The 22,045-nt window shown below is 55.5% G+C and overlaps 2 protein-coding genes across 3 annotated transcripts in view; one reads left to right on the top strand and one right to left on the bottom strand.

The window, feature by feature from the left end:
- CDH23 (cadherin related 23) overlaps window positions 1-22,045 on the top strand; it is a 388,627-nt gene that overhangs the window by 291,109 nt on the left and 75,473 nt on the right. The window contains exons 27-33 of the mRNA XM_072971348.1: window positions 518-631; window positions 3,443-3,591; window positions 11,579-11,639; window positions 12,569-12,717; window positions 17,331-17,466; window positions 19,006-19,394; window positions 20,309-20,410. Coding sequence (XP_072827449.1) covers window positions 518-631; window positions 3,443-3,591; window positions 11,579-11,639; window positions 12,569-12,717; window positions 17,331-17,466; window positions 19,006-19,394; window positions 20,309-20,410 — 1,100 coding nt within the window. The remainder of the gene's footprint in view (window positions 1-517; window positions 632-3,442; window positions 3,592-11,578; window positions 11,640-12,568; window positions 12,718-17,330; window positions 17,467-19,005; window positions 19,395-20,308; window positions 20,411-22,045) is intronic.
- C11H10orf105 (chromosome 11 C10orf105 homolog) lies at window positions 6,683-8,774 on the bottom strand. 2 transcript variants are annotated; one of them, XM_015246641.3, is made up of 2 exons: window positions 8,654-8,774; window positions 6,683-7,059 (listed from the first exon to the last, which is right to left on the bottom strand). In XM_015246641.3, the coding sequence occupies exon 2, from the start codon at window positions 7,052-7,054 to the stop codon at window positions 6,683-6,685; it is 372 nt and encodes a 123-aa protein (XP_015102127.1). In that variant the 5' UTR covers window positions 7,055-7,059; window positions 8,654-8,774. The 2 variants fall into 2 exon arrangements, with proteins under 2 accessions (XP_015102127.1, XP_031538128.2); XM_031682268.2 differs by lacking the exon at window positions 8,654-8,774 and adding an exon at window positions 7,599-7,725.

Below are 22,045 nucleotides of genomic sequence, written 5' to 3'. Positions count from 1 at the left end.
AGCCAGGAACACTCAGCTGACCCCAAAGTCCTTGGCCGCATATAAAAGCCCAATACGAGTTAACTGCTCAGACACTTACGCCAGACAGGCAGGTGGCAGAGTGGAGAAGGACACAGGCTCAGGAGTCAGACTTGGAGTTGAAGTCCTGCACCTCAGATTGGTGACTGTAACCCAGAGCCACACACATAACCTCACTAAAAGACCATTTTCCTTCTCTGTCGGTTATAGTACAACGGAGATGAAATGGCCCACAGAGTACCTGGTACACAGGAGGTGCTCAGTGAATGTTAGACCTTTATGAGTTCAGGCATTTGGCAACCCCAAGCCCACATAGGCCACACCCTCATCAGAGCCCCCCAAGAACTCCCTTCTCTGGCAGGGCTGAGGGGACAGTGCAGCCTTTTACTCCCGGACCACTCCTGGGGTGTCCCAGCTCAGAAGGTGAGCTGGGGTGCCACCGCCCTTTCCCTGGCCAGGAGCCCTGTTTCCTGACCAGAGCTTTATTCTCTGCCCACAGGCGGAAATGTGGATGGAAAGTTCAGTGTTGGCTACCGTGATGCCACTGTGAGAACAGTGGTGAACCTGGACCGAGAGACCACGGCCTCGTACATGCTCATCCTGGAGGCCATCGGTAAGCACCAGCCCACTCACGGAGCTCACACGGAAGCTCACTCCTCTTCTAGGAGCCAGGCCTTGATCAGAGGCTCCACCCTGATGCCAGTGGGGAAAGGGCAACCAGACCCTCAAAATATTATGGCATTTGCCAGGTGTGGGGCTCAGGGCGGTGCTACATGCAAGATGCTAAGGTGGTAGGGCAGGGGTATGTGGGAGCCAGATGGGAGACCAGCATGTAGACAAACCACTGTGAAGCAGGAGAACAAAGCAGAAAGGGAGAAGGGATGGCTCAAGCGTAGCTGGGCACAAAGGGTGGTGGAAACAAGGGAAGGGGGTAATCAAGGCAGACTTCTTAGAAGAAGTGGCATCTGGGGGTACCTTTGGATTAGTTAGGACTCATGGTTGCAAATGTTAAAATAAACTGACTTCAGCAGCGTGGGCTTACAAAACCAGTCCCTGGGGAGATGGTACCTCAAGTATGACTGGGGCTCAGGTGATGCCACCAGGCCTCAGTCTCCCTGCGTTGGCTGGCTCTGCCTCCTGTATGTCGGCTGCATCTTCTGGCTCACATGGTGACAGACTGTTACTGCAGCCCCAGCCTTAATCTGGATTCAAGTGCAGCGGTAGGGAACCAGCACTTGTGTCTTTCCCAGCCGCCCCAGCTGAAGCCCTCAGATGAGCTCTGTTTAGTTTCATCTGCCCAGCACCTGTTCCTGACCCCCCTCATTATGGTCAAGAGGGGATGAGATATAATGGTTAGTTGGGCCTAAATCACATACCTGTCCCTGGAGCTGGGGGGCTGTCAGACCTTCCTGGAACCCCAGGCCTCAGAGTCAGGAAGGGAGGGTTCTCAGAGAGACCTTTAGGGCACAGACTTGCCTAAGAGAGCAGGACAGTGCTGATGGGCAGAAACAAGGCACGCCCACCGCTGCCTGGAAGGCCAAGTTGGCTTTCAGTACATGGAGAAACAGGGAGGGCATTCCAGGCCCGGAGGTCGTAAAGAGCTCCGTGTCTGTGCGCGGCAGCAGCTGGCCCACGCAGTGGTGTACCTTGGGGAAGTGGGGCTGTTATCAGGTAGGGCCGGCTTGTGGAGGCCTCGACATTGGGCTGGAAGTTTGGCCTTTGGTTTCCAGCAGCAGGGAGCCCTTGAGGACTCCAGATGGGAAGAAGGGTGTGATGAGGCCTGTGTCCCTCAGATGCCTCTAGTCCTCCCAGGAGCACCCAGTTCAGTGTCTGCAGTGAGCTCTGGATGAGATGGAATGAGCTGTCTGTGCCTCACTCTCTCCGGCCAGCAGTCCCTCCCCAGCCTACCCACGCCTGCATGCATCCGCCCCTGCCCTGCCCTCCTCCCATCCTGGGGCGGCCATACCAGCCTCTGGAGACCCAGCATCCCCCCACCCCCAAGTCCAGTCTTTTCATGAGCACTGGCTAGGGGGAGGAGAGGGCTCAGGCTTGGACCTTTTATGGGGCCTGCCAGCCCACACTGTCCCCAGCCATGGCAAGTAAGCAGACCCCCAGGGCGGTGGGAGGCTGGTCCTGGTGAGGAGCTCAGGACGGCAAGGTAACCTACCTCGGGATAAGTGACTGCACCCCAGCATGTGGTCAGCTGGCCTGGGGAAGAAGGACGGGGTCACCCTGGTCTTAGCCTCCTCCCTGGGGTGACCGCCCTTACCTGGATATACAGCTTATGCTGGGCGCAAGCTCCTTCCCCCAGGGAGGGCAAGCCAGCACCTGCCCCTGGGGCCGAGCCACTTCCCCTGCCCTGGGAGAGTCCTGCAGGGAACTGAAGGGGCACAACCCCCGGATACCTTAGGCTTAGAAATCTCGTAGGGCCCACGTCCCTGAATACAGAGGCCGAGTCGGTCCTGCAGGTGTGCCTGTCTGACCCATCTCGTGTTTTGTAACGAATGACAATTAGTTGTGAACATTTAAAAAGCAAGAGATTTTATTTAAAAGCTCAGCTGTTCAGTTTCTCCTGAGAAATCAGAACATCTAGTGTCACGGGGCCCGCATTCTGCCTGTCCACTGTGGATAGGAGCAGAGGACAGCTGCCCCTGGAGGTGGGCACACCCAGGTGTGCACCCACAGACCTTACCCCCCGGCCCCAACAGCAGTCAGGTGTGTCATCTCAGCACCTGTATCTGCTTCCTAGGGCCACTGTAACAAATTACCAGACTTAGTGGCTTTATTCTCTCATGGCTCTGGGATCCAGAAGTTCAAAAATAAGGTGTTGGTGGGATCACATTCCCTCTGAAGTCTCCAGGGGAGAATCCTTGATGGTCCCAGTTTCTTATGGCCCTAAGGGTTCCTTGGCTTGTGGCTGCAGAACTCTGGTCTCTGCCTCCAGCTTAACAGGCCTTCTCCTCTGTCTATCCAGTCTCCCTCTGCCTTTCTCTCGTAAGAACCCTGGGCTTTGGGTTTACAGCCCAGCCAGATAGATAGTCCAGAATGTCTCATCTCAAGATCCTTAATTACGTCTTCAAAGACCCTTTTCCCCCATAAGGTTACATGTACAGTTTCCCAGGGATTTGACATGGATGTATCTTTGGGGGGCCTCTGTTCAATCCATTTCATGCCTCAGTTACCTCCTCTGTAAAATGGGGATGATAATAATAGCACCTGCTTTGCAGGCTTATTGTGGGGATTGAATGAGTTTAGAATAGCCCCTGGGACATATTAGACATGGTTAGTGTTATTCCTAATCTAAAGAGAAAAAGAGCCACCTCTCAAAGTCCAGAGCATGTGGGGAAACGGGCACATCTCTGGCAGGTGTCTGGGAAGGTGCCCCTCAGGCAGCTGCTAACAAGTCATCCTCCATGTCCCACAGACAACGGCCCCGTGGGCAAGCGGCGCACAGGTACAGCCACTGTGTTCATCACCATCCTGGATGTGAATGACAACCGGCCCATCTTTCTGCAGAGCAGCTACGAGGCCAGCGTCCCCGAGGACATCTCTGAGGGCCACAGGATCATGCAGGCAGGTGGCAGGTGGGGGGCGGGCAGGGCCACACTCAGCTCAGTGCACACGCTCAAGGTCATCATGGCAGGGCAGGATGGAAACAGGAGAGGGTCCAGCTGCTGCTTCAGAGGTACCAGTACCGTGGCAAAAGGGGGACCTAGGCTCCCTCCTCCCTCCTGGAGAGAGTAAGCCCCCAGCTTGTGTAGCCAAAGATGGGCCCTTGCTTCCCCAAAACCAGAAGGAAGGCCTTGGTCTTCCTCCCCTCCCACCCCCACAGCCCTCTCCCCCTCCCCTACTGCACCCAGAAGGGCCTTTCAGAGCAGGGAGGAGATGGAGATGTCACATTTCCCAGAAAGGAGTTGAGGAGAGAGAGCCAGGGCCCAGCAAGGCCCAGAACAGAGCTGCTTTCACAGGGCTCTTGGCCGAAATTCCCCTCCTGGGAAATAAACAGGCACAAACAGAAAGGATTCCTTTACCCCGGAGAAGGAGTGACAGCTATGGGGCTCAAGGGAGGAAGGGGAGGACCTGAAAAGGAGGCTCGGGTGCCCTCCCCAGCCCTCCCTGGAGGCCTCAGTTGCTGGGTGGGGAGGGCGGCCGGGCTAGAATTATGCTGTTCACCAGCTGCGGGGTTTCCGACTTGGAAGCTGAGCCAAACACAGCAAATCTGGGCCTGCCTGCTGGGGCCGGCTCCCAGGCTTGGGAGGGACGGAAGACTGGAAGGCCAGGAGCAGGGCAAGCGAGGAGCTGGGAGCAGAGGGCCGACTCCTAGAGGCGCTTAAGGGTCCAGGAAGCCATGGGTGTTGCCACAGTCTAGGGGCTGGTTTCAGAAAGATGTTCTCTCCCTCTGAGCCTCAGCTCCTGGGGGCTTGGGGAACACCCTCCCCCCACCAAGCTGGGGGCCTCACCTCTTTCCTAGCCTAACACCTAATACCTGCCACCCCCAGCTCACACAGGTCTCCTAGGACCAACCTGGGGATGTAGCTGGGGTATGGCAGAACCTGAGAGCCCGTCGCCCTCCCCAGCTTTCCTTCTCGTTCAGGCCTGGGGCAGCCTTACCCCCAGGACACGCTGGCCAGTGGGTGACAGAGGTGAATGACCGCAGGTAGAACTTAGCCTGGGATGTCTCAGGGAGACCTGGGGGCACAAACCAGGAAGAGGTTAATAAGCTGGAAGGGAGGGTGGAGCAGAATGCTGCCGGAGAGGGCCTGCCCCGCTTCCTAAACCCCAAGAGTTGGTTTCTGTTTACACAACACTACTCAGACTGAAATCCTAGAGCCTGTGAGTAATACAGAGCAGCCCTGATTCTCCCCATTTCTCGGGGAGAAATGCAGGCACTGGTGATTTCTCCAAGGCCCTGGAAGTTTCTGGTCAAGATGGACTCACTGTTTGATATCAGACTGACCCAGAAGGAAGGCTCAGTGGGTCTGTCCAGCAGCTTCTCTGTAGGAGCGTCCAAGGGAAGAAAAGGTTCCCCCAGGACTAGGCTGGACCACCCTTCACTCAGTAAGCAGAGGCCCCACACTTCTGTGCCCGGAGCTGGGAGCAGAGTGAGGGGCTGGAAACAGTCTCGCTCTGTGGGAGCTTGCAGGCTTGTAGGAAGGATGTGACGCAGACAGGGATGATCCACACCGCCAAGAGGAAGTGATCCCTGTGCTCCCTTGGCTTCAGCTAGAGAGCAAAGAGGGCTTCACAGAGGGTGTGCAAGTGAGGCGTGAGCTGAAGCCAGGGACAGACAGGTGTTTCAGTTTGCCTGGAGTCTTGGGTCAAGATGAAGCTAAGAGATTGCTGCCAGCTCCCAGTGAGTACCAAACACCAGATGAGGGAACTCCAGCTTTATCCAGCAATAGGAGTCAGGGAAGGTTTTGGAGCTGGGCAGTGGTGATACCGGGCTCACTCTTTGAGAAGATTTGGCTGGCTGCACTATGGGTTATAGCAGGGTGGGGTGGAGCAGCCCCACAGGGGGATACAAGGTGGCCCTGGCCAGCTAACTCTCTGGGTCAGGAGCTGGGCAGCTCAGACCCCTCTCTCCACTCTCCAAATTTGAGGCCCAGCTGAAGCATTGAGCACCAGCCTTGTGAGGAGACGTTGAGGGTTTGGGATTCTGAGGATCCCACCCCAGGGTGGGATTGCTTTGACAGTAGCCAGTCAGTGAAGCAGTTACCAAAAATACAGACAGCACACTCATGTGGTCCAAGCCTGATGTCCCACAGCTGTCCTGGAGAGGTCTGGACACCCCCCCTCCCCCGCTCAAAGGAAGACCACCTCCTTCCCTTGAACCGCTATGATATGTCCTCAGAGCCCAGACAGCATCCCCGCCAGCTGCTGGCAGTGCCTCCTCCCACTCTGACACGTTCCCAGTCCTGGCCTCTGCACAGATCTTCTTAACTCATTCTCAGCCCCTTCTTCATCCATCCTCGCATTGGTGCCAGAATGACTGCCAAGATGGTGATTGATGGATGGTGCTGACAGCCTCCTGCTTGACCCTCCTCCCTCCCAGCAGGCACCCAGGCATCTGATCCACCACAAGGGTGCTGGCTGCTCCTGTAGATGACAGATAGATGCTGGAAGTCCAAGGAGAGGAGGCCTTGGGTTCCTTTCTGCGTGGGGCACTGAGTTGGCACAGAGGACAGGACAGTCCCCTGCCCCAGTGTGTGCCCCACTTGGCCGGAGAGAGCCTTTGGCCCTTCAGCAACTCGCCGTGGAATCTGAGCTGAACTTTGGCACCTTGAGGGCAGGCAGGGCTTCTGTTGGGACGCAGGGGCACTGCTTCCTGGAGATGGTTTGTGCCTAATGTTAGAAGGTGGAGCTGGGGACCCCAGGTTTGTACTCCTCAGAGCCACGGGCCAAGGGTCCACATGGCTGCAGATGCTCAGTAATTGGTGCAGCAGTCTTCCAGCAGGCAGCACCTAGAGTCTACAGGGAGGAGGGTATTCTTCCAGGGGCCATCTCTGGAAAGGCCACAGGTCTGGGCACACAGGAAACCACAGATGATGAGCTGAGTGTGTGGCCCAGGTTATTGGAGCCACTGTCCTCCTTCAGCCTGCAGTACCAGGCTCCATCCAAGGCAGGAAGGTCTGCAGGTGGACCCTGGAGTAGGGGGACAGCCCCATCACATCTTGGTAGATTCCGTGCAGTCACAGTCGTGGTTGTCCTCGTGGCCCGGCAGGGGGCGCCGAGGGGCAGGCCTGCCGCGGCGGAAGCTGTGAAGGGAGCGGCGCAGCGAGCCCAGGCGTTTCCAGAGCCGGAGCTGGGGCTCACTGGGGCTCCCAGGGTGGTGGGGCATGCACTCGCGGGCCCGGCGGCGGCTTGGGTCCAGCGCAGCAGGCTTGCAGAGGGTCATGAACAGCAGACAAGTGGCCAGCAGAAGGAAGATGCAGGCCAGGGCAATGAGCACAGGGAGGGGGTCGACTGCCTCCGAGGGGCTCCCCGGAGTGACAGGAGCTGTGAGGAAGGCGAGGGGGCTGGGGCCCTCTGTGCTCATGGCTCCTGCAACAGGAATGGGACAGAAGCTCAGAGGCAAATCAGCTGGACTCAGGAAGGGGGAGGTAGGGGAACACTGATGGCGGCTGGGCACTGCCAAATGGCTGCAGAGAGCATTATGGTCATTTTACAGGTTAGAACAGTGAGGCCCAGAGAGGTAACATGTCTAAGGTCACATGGTGGGAAAGTAATGGGGCTGGGCCTGAACTCAGATCCTCTTTTCTGCTATACCCTCTGCCCACCAGCCACAGAGGAGATAGGAGGGTGATGCCTTCCGGCACTTTAAAGTCAATTGTCATGAATTACAATAGAGTCTTAGACCGGAAAACTTGGGTTCCAAGACCAGCTCCATCAATTACTCTGTGACCAGGAATGAGTTGTTGATTACAGGAAACTGCAGCAGGCAAGGACTCTAGTAATTATCTAACGCCAGTGGTCCAAACTGGGGGACCCACTGGTGTGTTCTGTTGGGTTCTTGCAAGGGGTGTAGAGGGGCCACCCAACCCCCATCCTCCTGAGCCCCCAGCCTCACCCCAGGCACTCACCAGCCGCCGCAGGACCTAACTCCCGGCTCTCTGTGCCCAGCCTCCTTCTGCCTGCAGCCTCGCTCTGAGCCCCGTGTGCCCCGAGTGCCCCGAGACTGAGAACATCCAGTGCACACACCCCACAACCCAGTCCCCACCACGCTCCTTCCAGCATTTCCAGACATATCATGACCCCTCCCAGCTCCCAGATGGAAACTTTGATGCCCATCTAGCTGCCCAGGGCCTCCGCCTCTCAGGCGTCAGGCCTAGAGACCGCTCTGGCCCAGCCATACGTGGGTTGTCCCTTGAATCTGAGCAGGGAGGAGGGATGGGTGTGCCCACCACTATCTCTCTGGGGAGAAAACTGACCGTCCCTCTATCCTACCCTGGGCAGTATTTGGCTGAAAGTAAGAAAAGGGCAGTCTGAAGTGGGAGAAGTCCCAATCCTGTTGGTCCTAATGTTATTTCAAGGACTTCATATGGATCTGGAGATCCTATCAGGCTGGCAGAGCCGGTCCAGGCTCCAGTCCTTGAGGAAGGCTTTAAAAAAAAAAATGAGGCTATAATTAGCATTTGAGTATTTCCCTTTGAAGCAAGAGATTCCAAAGTGCTTGAAAACATCAAGCCACCCTCCCTGGGATGCACAGCAAGGCCAACTGCCAGGTCACCTTCGTTCCCCTCTGACCAGCCAGCAGGGACCAGCTGTTTCTGGGGAAAGGAGCCCTCCAGCAGACCAAGGCTAGGAAAGATCTTGAGGGTAATTAAGGCCTCTCCCTGCGCCCTGGAGCCCAGGGCACAGGAGCAGGTCCTGCTCTGGACATATCCCTGCAAGCTCAGTCTAGAACCTTCTTTCTTCATTTAGAGCTCCATAGAGCAGGGCCTGCTGTGAGCAGAGGGGTCTGACCTCAGCACATCTTTCTGTGTAACATCGGGCTAACCACTGTCCCTCCCTAGGCCTTGTTTTCACTCTCTGCAGAAGCATAGGGATTCCCCAGACCTGAGCACACTCTCACATCCCCCCCAGGGTACCCCAGCAAGAGTGCGGCCCCACTTTCCTGCAGCCCCCCAGCACTAACCTCGGAGCCAGCGTTCAGCAGTCCTCGGCTAGGTGCAGAGGTCTTCTTAGCTGTCCAAAGGGGGCCTCAGGAGCATCGGGCACCACTGTGACCCAGACCTGCTCTGGACTCTCCCTTGCCCTGTGCCCCTCAGCCAGCCAGCCAGCCAGCCAGCCAGCCAGGCAGAGTGGCCTCCGCCCCTCACTCTCCCGCTGGACCTGACTTTGTCTGGAAAAGTTTGGGCCCTTCCTTGGAGGAGGGGACAGTGGGGAGGGTAGGGATGGCAACTGGGCTGGGAAGAGGGAGAGGGAAGTCGTGCAGAGGAGCTGGGAGCTCCTGAGCCTTCCCACAGCCTCACTCCAGCCTGTTCCCTTGGAGCCCTCTTGGAGGGGCGGAGACACTGGGGGGACGCAGAGGGAGGGTTTCGCTGCCTCTGTACCCATGGCTCTCACCTTCCCCCGTTGGTCATTTGAATGGTATGGTCGGGAGCAGCCAGCGGGTTGCTATTCAGTGCCTGCCAGCCTCCAGGTTACCGGGGAGAGGGGCTACAAGCCACGCAGCAGGAGGGGGACAGGCAGAGAGATGGGCCCTGGCAGCCCCCAGGCCTGCTCCCCTCCAGGCCTCTCCCTCAGCTTCCCAGAAAAGCACCTTCCCTTTGAGGGTGTCTGGCTGCAGAAGCAGGGGTGAGAGGCATTTTCAAAGGTCAGAGAGATCACAGAGCAAAAAGCGCAGGATTGACAGCCAGCCAGGGCTGTGCTCCTTGCCGTTTGAGTGGGCCCTTGGAGACACTCCAGGCAGTGGACACGCACACATACGCACCCCTCCCCCAGCCTTCTTCTTCCCAGAAGCCAGAGCTTCCCTGGTAACCAGCTGCCTGCTTAGGAGCCTAAGTCTTTAACAGCTTTCCCATCAAGGACCCCTAGGCTCCCAGAAGAATAACATGGGTAGGGGGAGTTGTGGCTCTCTCTGCCCAAGACCTGATCCTGGGGTCCACCTGCTATTTTCTGGAGCCCTAGTTTTTTGTATTTAGCTCCTCCCTCCTGGCCTTAGGCTTTGCTGACAATAGAAGCATCCTCTGCATAGCCCCAAATGGATGGAGCCTTCCTAGGACTGTCCAAGTCCATTAGATGGCTGAAGGGTCATCTCAGTCCAGCCCTCTGTCTTTCAGAGGATGAAACTGAGGTCCAGAGAGGTGTGGCCTGGTCAGGGTCACCCAGCAAGTTACTGATAGGGGATTAGGTGCCTTCCCCAAAAAGGGTGGGCAGGCATGGGCAGCAGGAATCTAGTGTGATGAGCAGCATTGACCTAAAGATGTTCCCAGTGCCCAGAGCTCCTCTTGTGATCCCTGCATCTTACATCCCACCCTTCAGTGAACCTCATTTTCCTTCACTTTCTCTTCCCAAGCTGCCTGCACACCTCATCTGGGGCTCCCACTTTTCTCAGTTAGCAGGGGCCAACTCCCTGCACTCCCAGGGTGGTACAGGCTGCCAGGGGAGGGAGACATCTGGGAAGTCCCACCATGGGTGGAGATGCCCAGGAGCATCCACCAGGCAACCTTCTCACCTGTCCTGGTCCCTTCCACACTCAGATGTTGAAGTGCTCCACTACTTCCCTCCACCTTCCAGCCCATAACACGTCTGCTGGGAGGGAGGAGGAAGAACTCCACAGCAAGGGGCAATCCCGGTATCTCAACTCCAGTGTAAATCAAGAGGGCCTTCCAGGAAAAGGTGGCATATCTCATAATGTTCAACTTTCAGCATCACTCTGCACCAGACACCAGGCAGGATGCTTTGCAGAGATGATAATCTAATCCTCACATCAACCCCTGCAAGGCTGCTTATTGTTGTGCCTATTCGCTGAGGTTCAGGGGGGTTACGTATCCATGGCCACATAGGCAGTAAGTAACAAAGCCAGGATTTGTGCTTGAGTCTGCCTGACCCAGACACCCTGTTCCTTTCATACCAACATACTTCCCTCCTTCCCACCATCAGCATGCTGTTCAGAATCCTTAGACACTCTTACACCACAGGATGGAAGTGATTGGTGGGGACAAGAGGGCAGACCCAGAAAAAGTAGGAGGGTCCTGAGCATTACAAAGCAAGTCACACATACCATGGCCCCATGGGAGCCTCCCCAGCCTTGCAGGCTCGGGCCTCTCTCTGCATCACTGTGCAGGGGTACGGCAGGTAGAGGAGGTAATCAGTTCTTGGTTTGGTAGGACCCATCTTGGCACCAACTGTGGCTCTGCCAACAGCCTCAAGGTCAGACTCCTTGTAAAAAGGGCTAATCACTGGGCAGCCTCAGAGTGAGAATAGCACATCCCCAGGTCCCACTGGAGACAGTACATAAGCCTGAGGTACAGCCAAGCAAGCAGGAGTGAGCTGGAACTACACTGGAGTGATCATGCGTGTGAATGAATGTGGAGCCATCCTTTGTGGGGTGGGATTTCTCAGTTTCCACAAAGTGGCTCTTATAGTATTCAGTACCCACTGGGAGCCGGTGTGGCCAGAATGGCTTCAGACCAAGGAAGTTTGGGCAAGAAGCAACCACGCAATCCAGCCACCCCAGGTGATGCTCCTGGGGTCTCAAAAGGCTGAAGGAGGGAACCGTGGAGGAATGGGCTGAGTGAGTCAAGCCTGGAACCAGAGAGCTGCAGTGCTATCATCCAGCTCCTACCCCTTCTCCCCAAGAACCGGGAGGAGGAGCAGGGAGCAGAGCTGCCACCACAGACAGGACAACACAGGGCTGTCAACAGTCAGGTGTCCTCGTGGGGGTTGAGAAAGACAGATGTAGCCCTCTCCTCTCCCACACCCTCTGCCTCGTGGGGAACCGTGGGTTTGGGCAGGACAGACTTGGGGTGGTATAAGGAAATGGAAGGGACTCCACAAATACCTTCTCTTCCTGTGGGGTGGAATTCTAGGAGTAACTGTGTGTCTCTTCCCTCAGCTAAAAGCCACAGATGCAGACGAAGGCGAGTTTGGGCGTGTGTGGTACCGCATCCTTCACGGTGAGTGGGCTGCCCTAGGACAGCAGGAGCCAGCCTTCCTGCCCCTGGGATAGCAGAGCTGCTCTAGGCTGCCAAGGGTCTGGGAGGTGGGGCACCAAGGAAGCCCCAGGTGCTATACCCATGTCAGGGGCAGAGGGAGGAAACAGGTACATTCTCCAGGCATGTCACCAAGTTGGATGTATTTTAAGTAAGGGATGCTGCATTTGATTGCTATGCTTCTGAAGTTCCTGGTGTCCCATGGTGGGGTATCGCCCTGATGGAGGGAACCTTAGGGACCAGGGCAGCCCCCAGCAGCGAGCTCCCCAGCGATTGAGTACCACTGGCCCAACGTGTATCATATGCCCACCCATGAACCAATCACTATGGCCTTAGACATAGGACAGCTCCCCAGAGTAAGCCTCATTGGGCCAACTAGAATGAGTCACTAGGGCCAGAAACTAAAATATGCTGATCTGCTGGCTCCCTTCACCCTTTACCCTTATGCAAAGCCGAGAGTGGAGGAGGGTGGTTCCCCAATGGAAAATCAGAGTGCTGTTACCACAAGATGGGGAAATGGGTGCTGGACCAGCCCAGAGATGTCCATAAAATACTTGTTTCAACTCCCCACAGAAAATTTAATTTAGGTTCCTCTCTTTGTAATGCCCCAGATTCCTCTGAAATATTGAATCCATTGATACCTCTGGGTATTAGGTTCTTAGGGGACCTCCAGGCTTCCCATAAGGAGGACACAGGGTGAGCTTCTGCCTCCTCTGTCAAATCCTGTCAGGCTAGGGCAGCATGAGGCAGAGCCTCCTTGCCATTGTGGGCTTTGGCCAAGCTCCCAAGACCTCTGGGCAGGGTCAGCATTCTAGGGGGTCTGGACCCCCATGATCCCATGAGCATCATTCTCCAGGGCAGAGCCCATGCAGCTCATCTGTCTCTCTACCCAGGTAACCATGGCAACAACTTCCGGATCCACATCAGCAATGGGCTCCTAATGCGAGGGCCCCGGCCCCTGGACCGGGAGCTGAACTCATCCCACGTTCTGATAGTGGAGGCCTACAACCACGACTTTGGCCCTATGCGGAGCTCTGTCAGGGTAAGGCTGGGGACACAGTTGGAGGGGGGCGCATTGGGGTGACTCATTATGAAGTCCTTCATCCTCTTCAGTGCTGATCTCAGGGCTGGGCCAAGGCCACAGGTGGATAGAAGATGACCACCAGTTGGAGCCCAGGGCAGGAGGCAGGACCATCACTGGTTTAGGTGCCAGATGACTCCTGGAGTTCAGGGTGCAGTGGGGAGCAGCCAGAGGCTCAGCCCAGCTTGGGATCTTGGACATGTCATTTTGCTCTGAGCCTGTTTCTTCAGATGTGGAAAGGGGTCAGTGACACTGATGTCTAAGGTACCTAAGAGGTGTCCTTACAATACTAACCCCCTGTATCCACACAACAATCCAGGGTGGGCCAAGGAAATTTCATGTAAGTGATCCTAGAAATGTAGATGTTGCAAACTTCATTTTACAAATGAGGAAACTGAGGCCCAGAGAAGTCACTAGTGATAGAACCAGGACTTGAGCCCAGGTCTTCTGAGTCCAAGTTCAGGACTCTTTCCATTGAAAGTGTCCCCCAGATATTCCAGTCACCACTCCCAGCTGCCTCATCGGGTGCATTCTTTTCTGCCCGCCCTCACTCACCTCGGGCCTCTCCCCTACGCAGCTGAAATCGCATCAACCCCAGTGTTCCCGATGCTCAGAAACATGCACCCAGACATTCCACTGGCTGAGCTGATGCACTCTCCTGCCCTGTGGCGGGGGGCTGACTGAGATGACCTCTCAAGGCCACCCCCACCCGCCTCCCACGCACTTAGCAGCTCACAGCCCCTTCCCCTTAACCAAGTGGAAAGTGAGTCAGACCCTAAAGGTGAAGAGTAGGAGGGAGACGGGAAAAGTTGGGGTGGGGAGCAAGCAGGGACTTTTACCCAGAACTGAGTGGGGCAGAATCAGCTACTCTTATCAGCCCCATCTCCACCCCACTGTTTCCCTCTGGCTGGAAACAATGAACAAAAGCCTGCCTGGGGTGACCAACGCTAAGAAATGTGCTGGGGAGAGGGTGATTCAGCCCTGACCTGTCTCCTGCTGTGGACCCCCTTTCAGCTGTGCCCCAGGAAGAGATGGAAAGAGAAACCTGGGTCCTTACGGCCGCCCCTCAGAGTAAGATCTGCCCCAGTGGAGATGGCTGAGGGGTTAGATCCCTTGGGTTATAGACCTTGGGGCTGTTTGGGACAATTCCAGGGTTCTGGTGACTGAGGGTCAGACAGGTACTTGGATGTGCACTGGGGCAGCTCCACACGGCCACGCTCACCTGCATGACAGCGAATTACTTAGTTACATGCTGAGTGGTGTACCCACTTCAGAGCGTGCCCTTTGTGGGGCTAGCTTCAGGCCCCAGGTGGCTGACGTCAGCATAGCTTGGGTTGGCCCCCTGGACTTCAAGCTGCCTAACCACAGCCCTCCAGGGCACCCTGAGCCCCAGAAGCAGGTTGGTACCTCTCTCCAGTGCCTGCTCCTGTCACTGCCTCAGCATCGTGGCTGCAAACCTTTTAAAACAAAATAGTATGCAGCGCTCCAGATCCTGTGTAAAACAGCATGTAGCCGGGCTGGGCCAAGCAGTGTGGGAGTGGGGCCGCCAGAGCCGCCCCTGGTCGGCCGCCCTCCCTCTGCGCCTCCCGCCTCGAACCCAGGAGTGTTAAACCCTCACAGAGTTCTTACTCTGTGCCATGATCTTTGCTAATTACCTCATTTGCTTGAACTCATTCAACCCTCATAACAGCCCTCTGAGATAGGCACGGTTATTATACCCACTTTACAGATGAGAGATTGAGGCAAGATGGGTTTGGCCAGTGTGTTTAGGGTCACACAGCAGTCAGGGTCAATAGAACCAGGCTTCACACCAAGGCAGTCAGCTCAGGTGTGTTTTAACCACTGCACTATGCTGCCTCACAGAGGGCTCCGGAACAGAGACTACTGCTACCTTATCCCCAAAGAATCGATTTTAAGGTGGGAATTTGGCTGCTGGCCCTTGGGGCCAGGGCTTGATGGCCCCCACACCCCTGAGCTTCAGGAAAGCCAGGGACCTTCCTGAAGACAGTGTGGGGACTCCAGCTTTGCCCTGGGCTCATTTTCTCCGCAGCAGCAGAGCTGACTTGCAGGGACGACCTACATTCTCCAGTTCCTGCTTCAGAGACCAGGGCAGCATAGATGAGGGGCTAGGGATCGTAGAGTGAACTGGCCTCGTAGAGACTGGGGGCCTCACATGTGCCCTGCGCACGTGCGCTTGCACACACATCTCACATCTCCTGCCTCATCGCCGTTGGAGGGCGCAGCACTGGGCAGAAAGTGGGGCTGGTTCTCCAGGGAGCCCAGTAGCTCAGTCGCTGAGCCCTCTTGCTCAGTAAGAACTTGGCAGATCTGGGTGTTTCCTGTACATCTGTGTCTCTCAGGTTTGCAAACCACACACCATTTTGCCTCCTTTCTTTGCTGCTAAAAACAAGGTTGAAACCGGCAAGAGGATAGTGGCATGCAACCGGCCTCATGGAGGACGGGCCACACCCAGGCACCATACTGCCACCCTCCTCTTATCGAACTGTCAGCGTAGCCCTGTTCCCCCAGACTCTTGGAGTCAAGGTCATTTGGACAAGCAGACTCGGGAAGGGGAAGGCTCACGGTTTCGAAAGATGGATGGGTAGCGTCTGTTTATAGCAAGAGAGTTCCTAAAATTCATCCATGCAAATTCTCCCCCACACCCACCCCACCCAGGATCTCCCAGCCAAGTTGTTGGCAAAGCCAGACTTAGGTTCCGGCTTGTGAGCAGCTGTGCTCAGGGGTGGGTACCCTAGTTTGCATAGTGTGTTCTAGATGTCTGGACATGAAGATTTGATGACCTAGCAGGGCTACAGGAACCACAAGAGCGGGGAAGTAGAGAAGCCTTTACCCGCATGAGTCTCTCCTCCCCCTGGCTCTGCCACCCCACTCACCTCCCAGTCCTCCACTGGTCAGGCCATCATTTCCGCTTATACCAACAGAAGCCCCTTCACTTCTGTCCAGCTGTTTCCTAGCTAACCCCAGAAGAGAAGCTGAGGCTGATCTGAGTGGCAGTGATCAATCAAAAACCAAATATGCATGCTTTCAGCTGAGGCCTTGTGCCACCATTGGTGCTGATGACCATGTGTGAAGTTTGTGCTGTGCATCATTGTCCCTGCACCATGTGCTCCCCTGCCCCGTGTGCTCCCCTGCCCCATGTGCTTCCCGCCTGCTTTGCTGACAGGTTCCTGCTGGCCCTGGCTCTGTTAGGCTGAAAAGAGGTGTCTTTCCTGCTCTGGGGCCAGCTCATCCCCAGCATACAGCAAAGAGCAGTAGGGTTGGTAGATTGGGAACCAGAACCCCTGTGCTCTTTCCAGCCCTCAGTGACAGTGAGGCCATGGGCAGGTCTTTCCCCGTTTCTGGGCCTCTGTCCCCTCATCTGGGAAAAGAGGCAGGAGCCCTGGTCCTCCCTGTGGCTCCTAGAGCACGACCACTCTGGTTATAACTCCTCTTCCCACCACACTGGTCCTTCTATACATAGCCCTGGTCCTGCCCACACCTGGGCCAGACCCCTCTGTGAGCCTATGTGTGTTGGGGGAGGGGGGCGCAAAAAAGAAGGGTGGTGGTGCTGATCTCTAGCCATAACATTTCTCTCCATAAACATTTTTTAAACTGTGTGGTTTTTGGTTATCTAAGACACACATGTTCATTAAAGAGAAATTAGAAAATGTAAGCAGTGATGAAAATCATATGTAATTCCACAATTCTGACATAGCCACTGTCTTGGGTGGGGTCTCCAGAAGCAAATCCTGAGACATGGATTGGTGTGATTAGTAGGAAGAGTTCCCAGGAAAGGCCAGAAGGGGCGTGGGACCAGGAAGGAAAGGCAGCCAGCAAAGTGGAACACGGGACACTGACTCAGTCCCACAGGGAGCTCCGGAGAGAGTCGTCTCAGCTGCCCATCAGTCATTGGCTAAGGGCTGCCTTAGCCAATGCAGAACGTAATTTCCAGGCACTTCTGGCTCTCTGGGTGTGCAGGCTCCAGCAGCCAGGGTGGAGTGGGGTGAGCTGGGGTTAGTTCCCCACAAAGAGCCACAGTGCTGGCCGCTGGCAGTGAGGGCGCCAGAGAAGGTACGTTGTGTGAGCATCTAAAGGGGTCTAAGCACCAGCTTCCTCTGCTACAACCATGGTTGACATTTTCATGTTTATTTTTCTAGGTGTGTCGATATTTGAATGGGGTCTCTTTAAACTTTTTCAAGCACTTTTACGAGGCCCTGGCTCATTTTGTCTTCATAACAGGAGTGGCACAGGTTGTGAACTATTATGTTGATATTACCCTTCCATAGCTGAGAAATTCGATGGCTCGTTTCACTGATTAGCCACAGGTTCCCCCAGGATCTGAAGCAGAGCCAAGAGTAAGACGAGATTTGCTCCCTAACAAGTGGTATCTGAGCACCTGCCACATGCCAGGTACTGTACAAGGTGGGGGCATGTAGTGACCAACTGGACTATAGGAAGCTCATAGCTGGCCCAGGAGAGCAGTGACCACACACAGAGATCCAGACGGGCCCAGCCCTGGGCTTCTCCAGTCCCCACCTGACCCTGACCTTTCATCCCTGGCTTGGCTTCTACAGGTGATCGTGTACATTGAAGATGTCAACGATGAGGCCCCAGTGTTCACACAGCAGCAGTACAGCCGCCTGGGGCTTCGCGAGACGGCGGGCATTGGCACATCAGTCATTGTTGTCCAAGCCACGGACCGAGACACTGGTGAGTCCGGCAGGAGGAAACCAGAGAGTCCATTCCCTAGAGTGACCCACCCCAGCTCATCCCTCCCTCTCCTGTAGGGTTGTCATCCTTGGGATGCCTCGGGCTCCCCCATTCAGTGGCTTCCAGGCTGGAGAGTGGCTCCTGGCACAGTCTTGGTGGTGTCCCCACCAGATTCTCAGTCTTGGGAGGTCTGGAGTCAAGGAGAGTTGTCCCAGACTCTGGGTGGAGAGAGGAGAGGTCACAGCTTGGAAAGTCTAGATTTGTCACCTCAGGTCCTGGCAGCTCCCAGCCGCCTGGCTAGGGACTAGGCAGATGTTGGGGAAGGTAAAGGATTTGTCTGAAAGCTGGCTGAGGGCTACTCAGCCAGCCAGCCGCAGCTCACGGCCTGGCACACAAACATTTGACCAAGGGCAGTGTCCTGTTCTACAGGGCAGTGGATGTCCCTGAAGGCAGCCCGGACCTCTCCAAAGGCTCCAAGCCCTAGAGGTGGCCACAGTTAGCAGTGCCACATGAAGGAAAAAGGTGGCCAACCTAGGTCATGGGGCCTGGCTAGATGGGCCTATGCCCCTGGCCAGGGTTATGGCCAGAGAGGACCTCTGTCCTGGGCAACCTAAACTGCTCCTAGTTTCCCAGCTCCTGCCCTTCCTTCATGTCAGCTGCTCTGGTGGCTCCCAACCCAGCCCCTGTCAGTATCCCCAGCTCACCTGGGGCACAGGATAGGATAGAGGGAGAAATAGGCCAGAAAACTCCAAGGTGATTGTTCTCCCTTACATGGCACATTTTCTCAGTCCAGGTCCTATATGCTGCTGTGGACCAATGGTTCCTGATCTTTTCTGGGCCAGGAATCTGAGAAACTAGTGAAAGCTATGGATCCCTCCCCAGAAAAAAATGCATGTCCATTCAGACTTTTGCAAATAATTCCAAAGGAGTCTGGGATTGCCTGAGTGGTTTTATAACCATTCTCTTTGAAGTATGTGGACTGCAGCTAAGGAATCCCAACTCTAGCTTCTGGTTGAAGGATGTATTCCAACAAAGCACAGGAATTTGGGGTGGAGGGAGTCTGGAGAACAGAGGAGGGTAACCCTGATACTGGAACCCTTCAGCCAGAGGGACCAAATGAAGGCATAGCCACCCCCAAAGATGCTGCACCATCTAAACTTTCTAGATCAAAGCCCCCACTATAAGAGATCCCTAATTTCCCCACCCTCTCTTTGTCCAAATACCCAAGAGAAGTGCTTGAGCTTGAATTTTAAGGTTCCAGGAATAGAACCACCCCCTCATGTCAAGGACAGGCCCCAGAGGAGGTCAACAGAGTGTGCTGGATTTGCTGTCCACATAGCCCTTGACCCTGTCCTCTGTACTGTCCCTCGGGACAACCTGGTCCACAGGAGTGGGGGAGGGGTGGTGTATACTGGGTGGGCCAGTCAAGGCCCCTCGCCCTGTCCCTCTGGGACAGCAAGGGGAGCACTGGGGCAGCTTGGAAAGCCCCAGGCAGCCCACCCCGACCGGGACTGCCGAGCCCCTTGTGTCCTCCTGCAGGGGATGGTGGTCTGGTGAACTACCGCATCCTGTCAGGCGCGGAGGGCAAGTTCGAGATTGATGAGAGCACAGGGCTTATTATCACCGTGGATTACCTGGACTATGAGACCAAGACCAGCTACCTGATGAACGTATCCGCCACTGACCAGGCACCCCCCTTCAACCAGGGCTTCTGCAGTGTCTACATCACTCTGCTCAACGAGTTGGACGAGGCTGTGCAATTCTCCAATGCCTCCTATGAGGCTGCCATCTTGGAGAACCTGGCGCTGGGCACCGAGATTGTGCGGGTCCAGGCCTACTCCATCGACAACCTCAACCAGATCACCTACCGCTTCGACGCCTACACCAGCGCCCAGGCCAAAGCCCTCTTCAAGATAGATGCCATCACGGTGAGGGAGGCTAGGGGCAAGCACAGCAAGGGCTCTACCTGGGGGCAGGCTGCTCAGTGCCTTTAAAGCTAGCCAGTATTGATCGAGTTCCTTCTATGTGCATAGCACTCTCTTCATTGTCATAAAGATAAACATCCTTGTGATGCATCTGTTTAATATTTAAGGGTAAGATAAAGATTATGCATAGGCAACCTGGTGTTTTCTTGTTAGTCAATGAAAGCTATGCAAGTCATCATGTTTCCCTTTTTGCCCTGGCTGTTAGGAAGCTCACATATAAATTTAGTGCTTTACTGCAAAAGCTAGTCTTAGGTGTCTGGTGCAGCTATTTTTTATCTACTGCCTAGATCTTACTCTTCCATCTTTTCTTTAGTGTTTTTTTTTTCAAGTCAGAATCCCTTCTTTGAAAATAGGCAAAGTGAAAAGAAAAAGTAAATAGGCAAGGCAGTAATCACTATGATGTGCCAGGCCTTGTCCTGGGGGATACTGAGGATACAAAGATGAACAAGACCCTTCCTGGCCCTCAAAGAGTTCCTAGGCTAGGAGTAGCAGTGGGAATAATCAAGGATGCAGATCAGAGCACCCCAAGCGATGATATGAAAAGAACTGTAATAGAGATATAATGGAGCCCCTCTGGGGCCCATATAAGAGAGTGGTGGCACCTGGCTAGGGGAGAAAGAAGCCTTCATGGAAGAGGTGGTGTCCAAGTAGGATTGGGAGAGAAGGAGGATTTCAACAGACAGAGCTTCACAGAGAAGTTATGCCAGCAGAGGAAGTGATGTGGAGGTGGGAAAGTGGGCAGGATGCTCAGGGCTGGTGAGGAATCCAGTTTGATCAGAGCATGGGACTGCTTGGGGACAAGGTAGGTTCTGCCTGGTGTATATGATGTCACTGCCCATCTGGCACCTTCCCTGCAGGGCGTGATCACAGTCAAGGGCCTGGTGGACAGAGAGAAAGGTGACTTCTACACCTTGACAGTGGTGGCAGATGACGGCGGCCCCAAAGTAGACTCCACTGTGGTGAGTAGATCCCCAGGTGAGAGCCCCACAGGGACAGCCCATCACTGCCCCAATGGCCCCCAAACCCACAACTTCACCAGCCACCCAACATGCAGGCCAGGCAGTGGGTGAGGGTTTCAGTAGCCCAGGGATGGCACTGTGGCCAACCATGCCACACCTTCCCTGGCAGCCTGGACCAGGGAGGAGACCTCAGACAGGTGGTGGGGCAGGATGGCATCCTCAGCAGACCACTGCTTGGAGTGGGTGCTGGGCTGGGACTGCTAACCACCTTCTTTGCCTTTTCTCTCCCTCGGCCGCTTCCTGCCACTCTGCCTACAGAAGGTGAGTAGTCTGTGGACCAGGGCTCTCCCCTGAGCACTGTCTGTGGCCAGTGCTGGCTTGGGCTCTGCATGGTGCTGAGCCTTCCTGCCTCTCCTGGGGAGAGGGCACATGGCAGGCCAGGAGCTGGTCCCTGCTCAGACCCTTCCCAAACTCTCCAGTCCATACACTCTCACACCTGAGTCCAGGCCCCTCCTGGACATGTACCCCACATCCAGCTCTGTTCTCTCTACCCTGCATGTCCTGCCGAGCCCCTCATGGGATCCTGGGGTGAATGGTGCACTAACAAGGAGTACGTGGAACAAACAGTGGAGGAAACACTGAAGCCTTACCCAGCTCTGCTCCTCACTGGCCATGTAATGTAGGCTAGTTGCTCAACCTCTCTGTGCTTCTTTTTCTTGGGTCTCAAATGGGGATCATGCCAGCTGCTCTCCCTTCCTCAGAGGATGTGACAGAAATGGCAGATTGGAAACCCTTTGTAGGAAGGGGTGATAGGAGTAGCATCTGTAAAGGGTACCCCTTGCCTCTCTCGGGATCAGTGTAAGGAGTGTGTTATAGTAAGTCGTGTGAAATGGGGCACTGGTCAGGGCCTGGGGAGTGCTGGGTAAGGGCAGCGGTGGGCACTCGGTGTGAGTCACTGCCCTCAAGGACCCTAAGTAAAGGCACCAAGACCTTATGCATTTTGGGAAGGGTGACTGCTGAGGTCGGAGATACCAGGCAAGATTCCTAGAAGAATAAGAGAGGTGGTGACCTCAGGCTAGGGGTTGGGCCCCAGGGGCTGCTTATGGGGTGGCATTCTGCCATGATAATGAGAACTTTTAACCACGATTCAGCTTGGGCCCCAGCCGGACAGTCCTGAGGCCATCTGTAGACCACGTAGGGTTTCCAGCTCATCATCAACATTGGTTATAGCCAAATTTCACCCCCACCGAGTCCCTTTCACCTTAGCCAAAGGGTACAGACCAACCCGGTGTCTAGGCAAAGAGCATCCTCTGCCGCACGGCTCCCTAGAAGTGCCCAGTGCCAGTGGCCCTGATTGTGGCTTGGCTGTACCCAAAAGCCTCCTCCGTCCATGGGGCCAGCCTGGGATGAGTGAGGCTACAAGCAGCAGTGAGCCCACCCAGCTGCCCTCAGCTCCCTGGGGATCCCAGAGGGCAGCCAGTGAGCAGAGCCCTCGGGGGGCAGATGGTGAGCAGGTGCCACATGTCCTGCAGCGCCCAGCTGGGGCTCCTGCCCTTCTCAGCCAGAGGATCTAAGTTTCAGAAGGCCCTCTCACTGAGCCTCATCTGTAAAGTGGGCCCAGCTGCCCCTCACCCT

Source organism: Vicugna pacos, chromosome 11 (assembly GCF_048564905.1).
Source record: "Vicugna pacos chromosome 11, VicPac4, whole genome shotgun sequence".
Lineage (NCBI taxonomy): Eukaryota > Metazoa > Chordata > Mammalia > Artiodactyla > Camelidae > Vicugna > Vicugna pacos.
The sequence above is the reverse complement of the archived record's forward strand: the minus strand, read 5'-3'. Positions and strand labels throughout refer to the sequence as shown.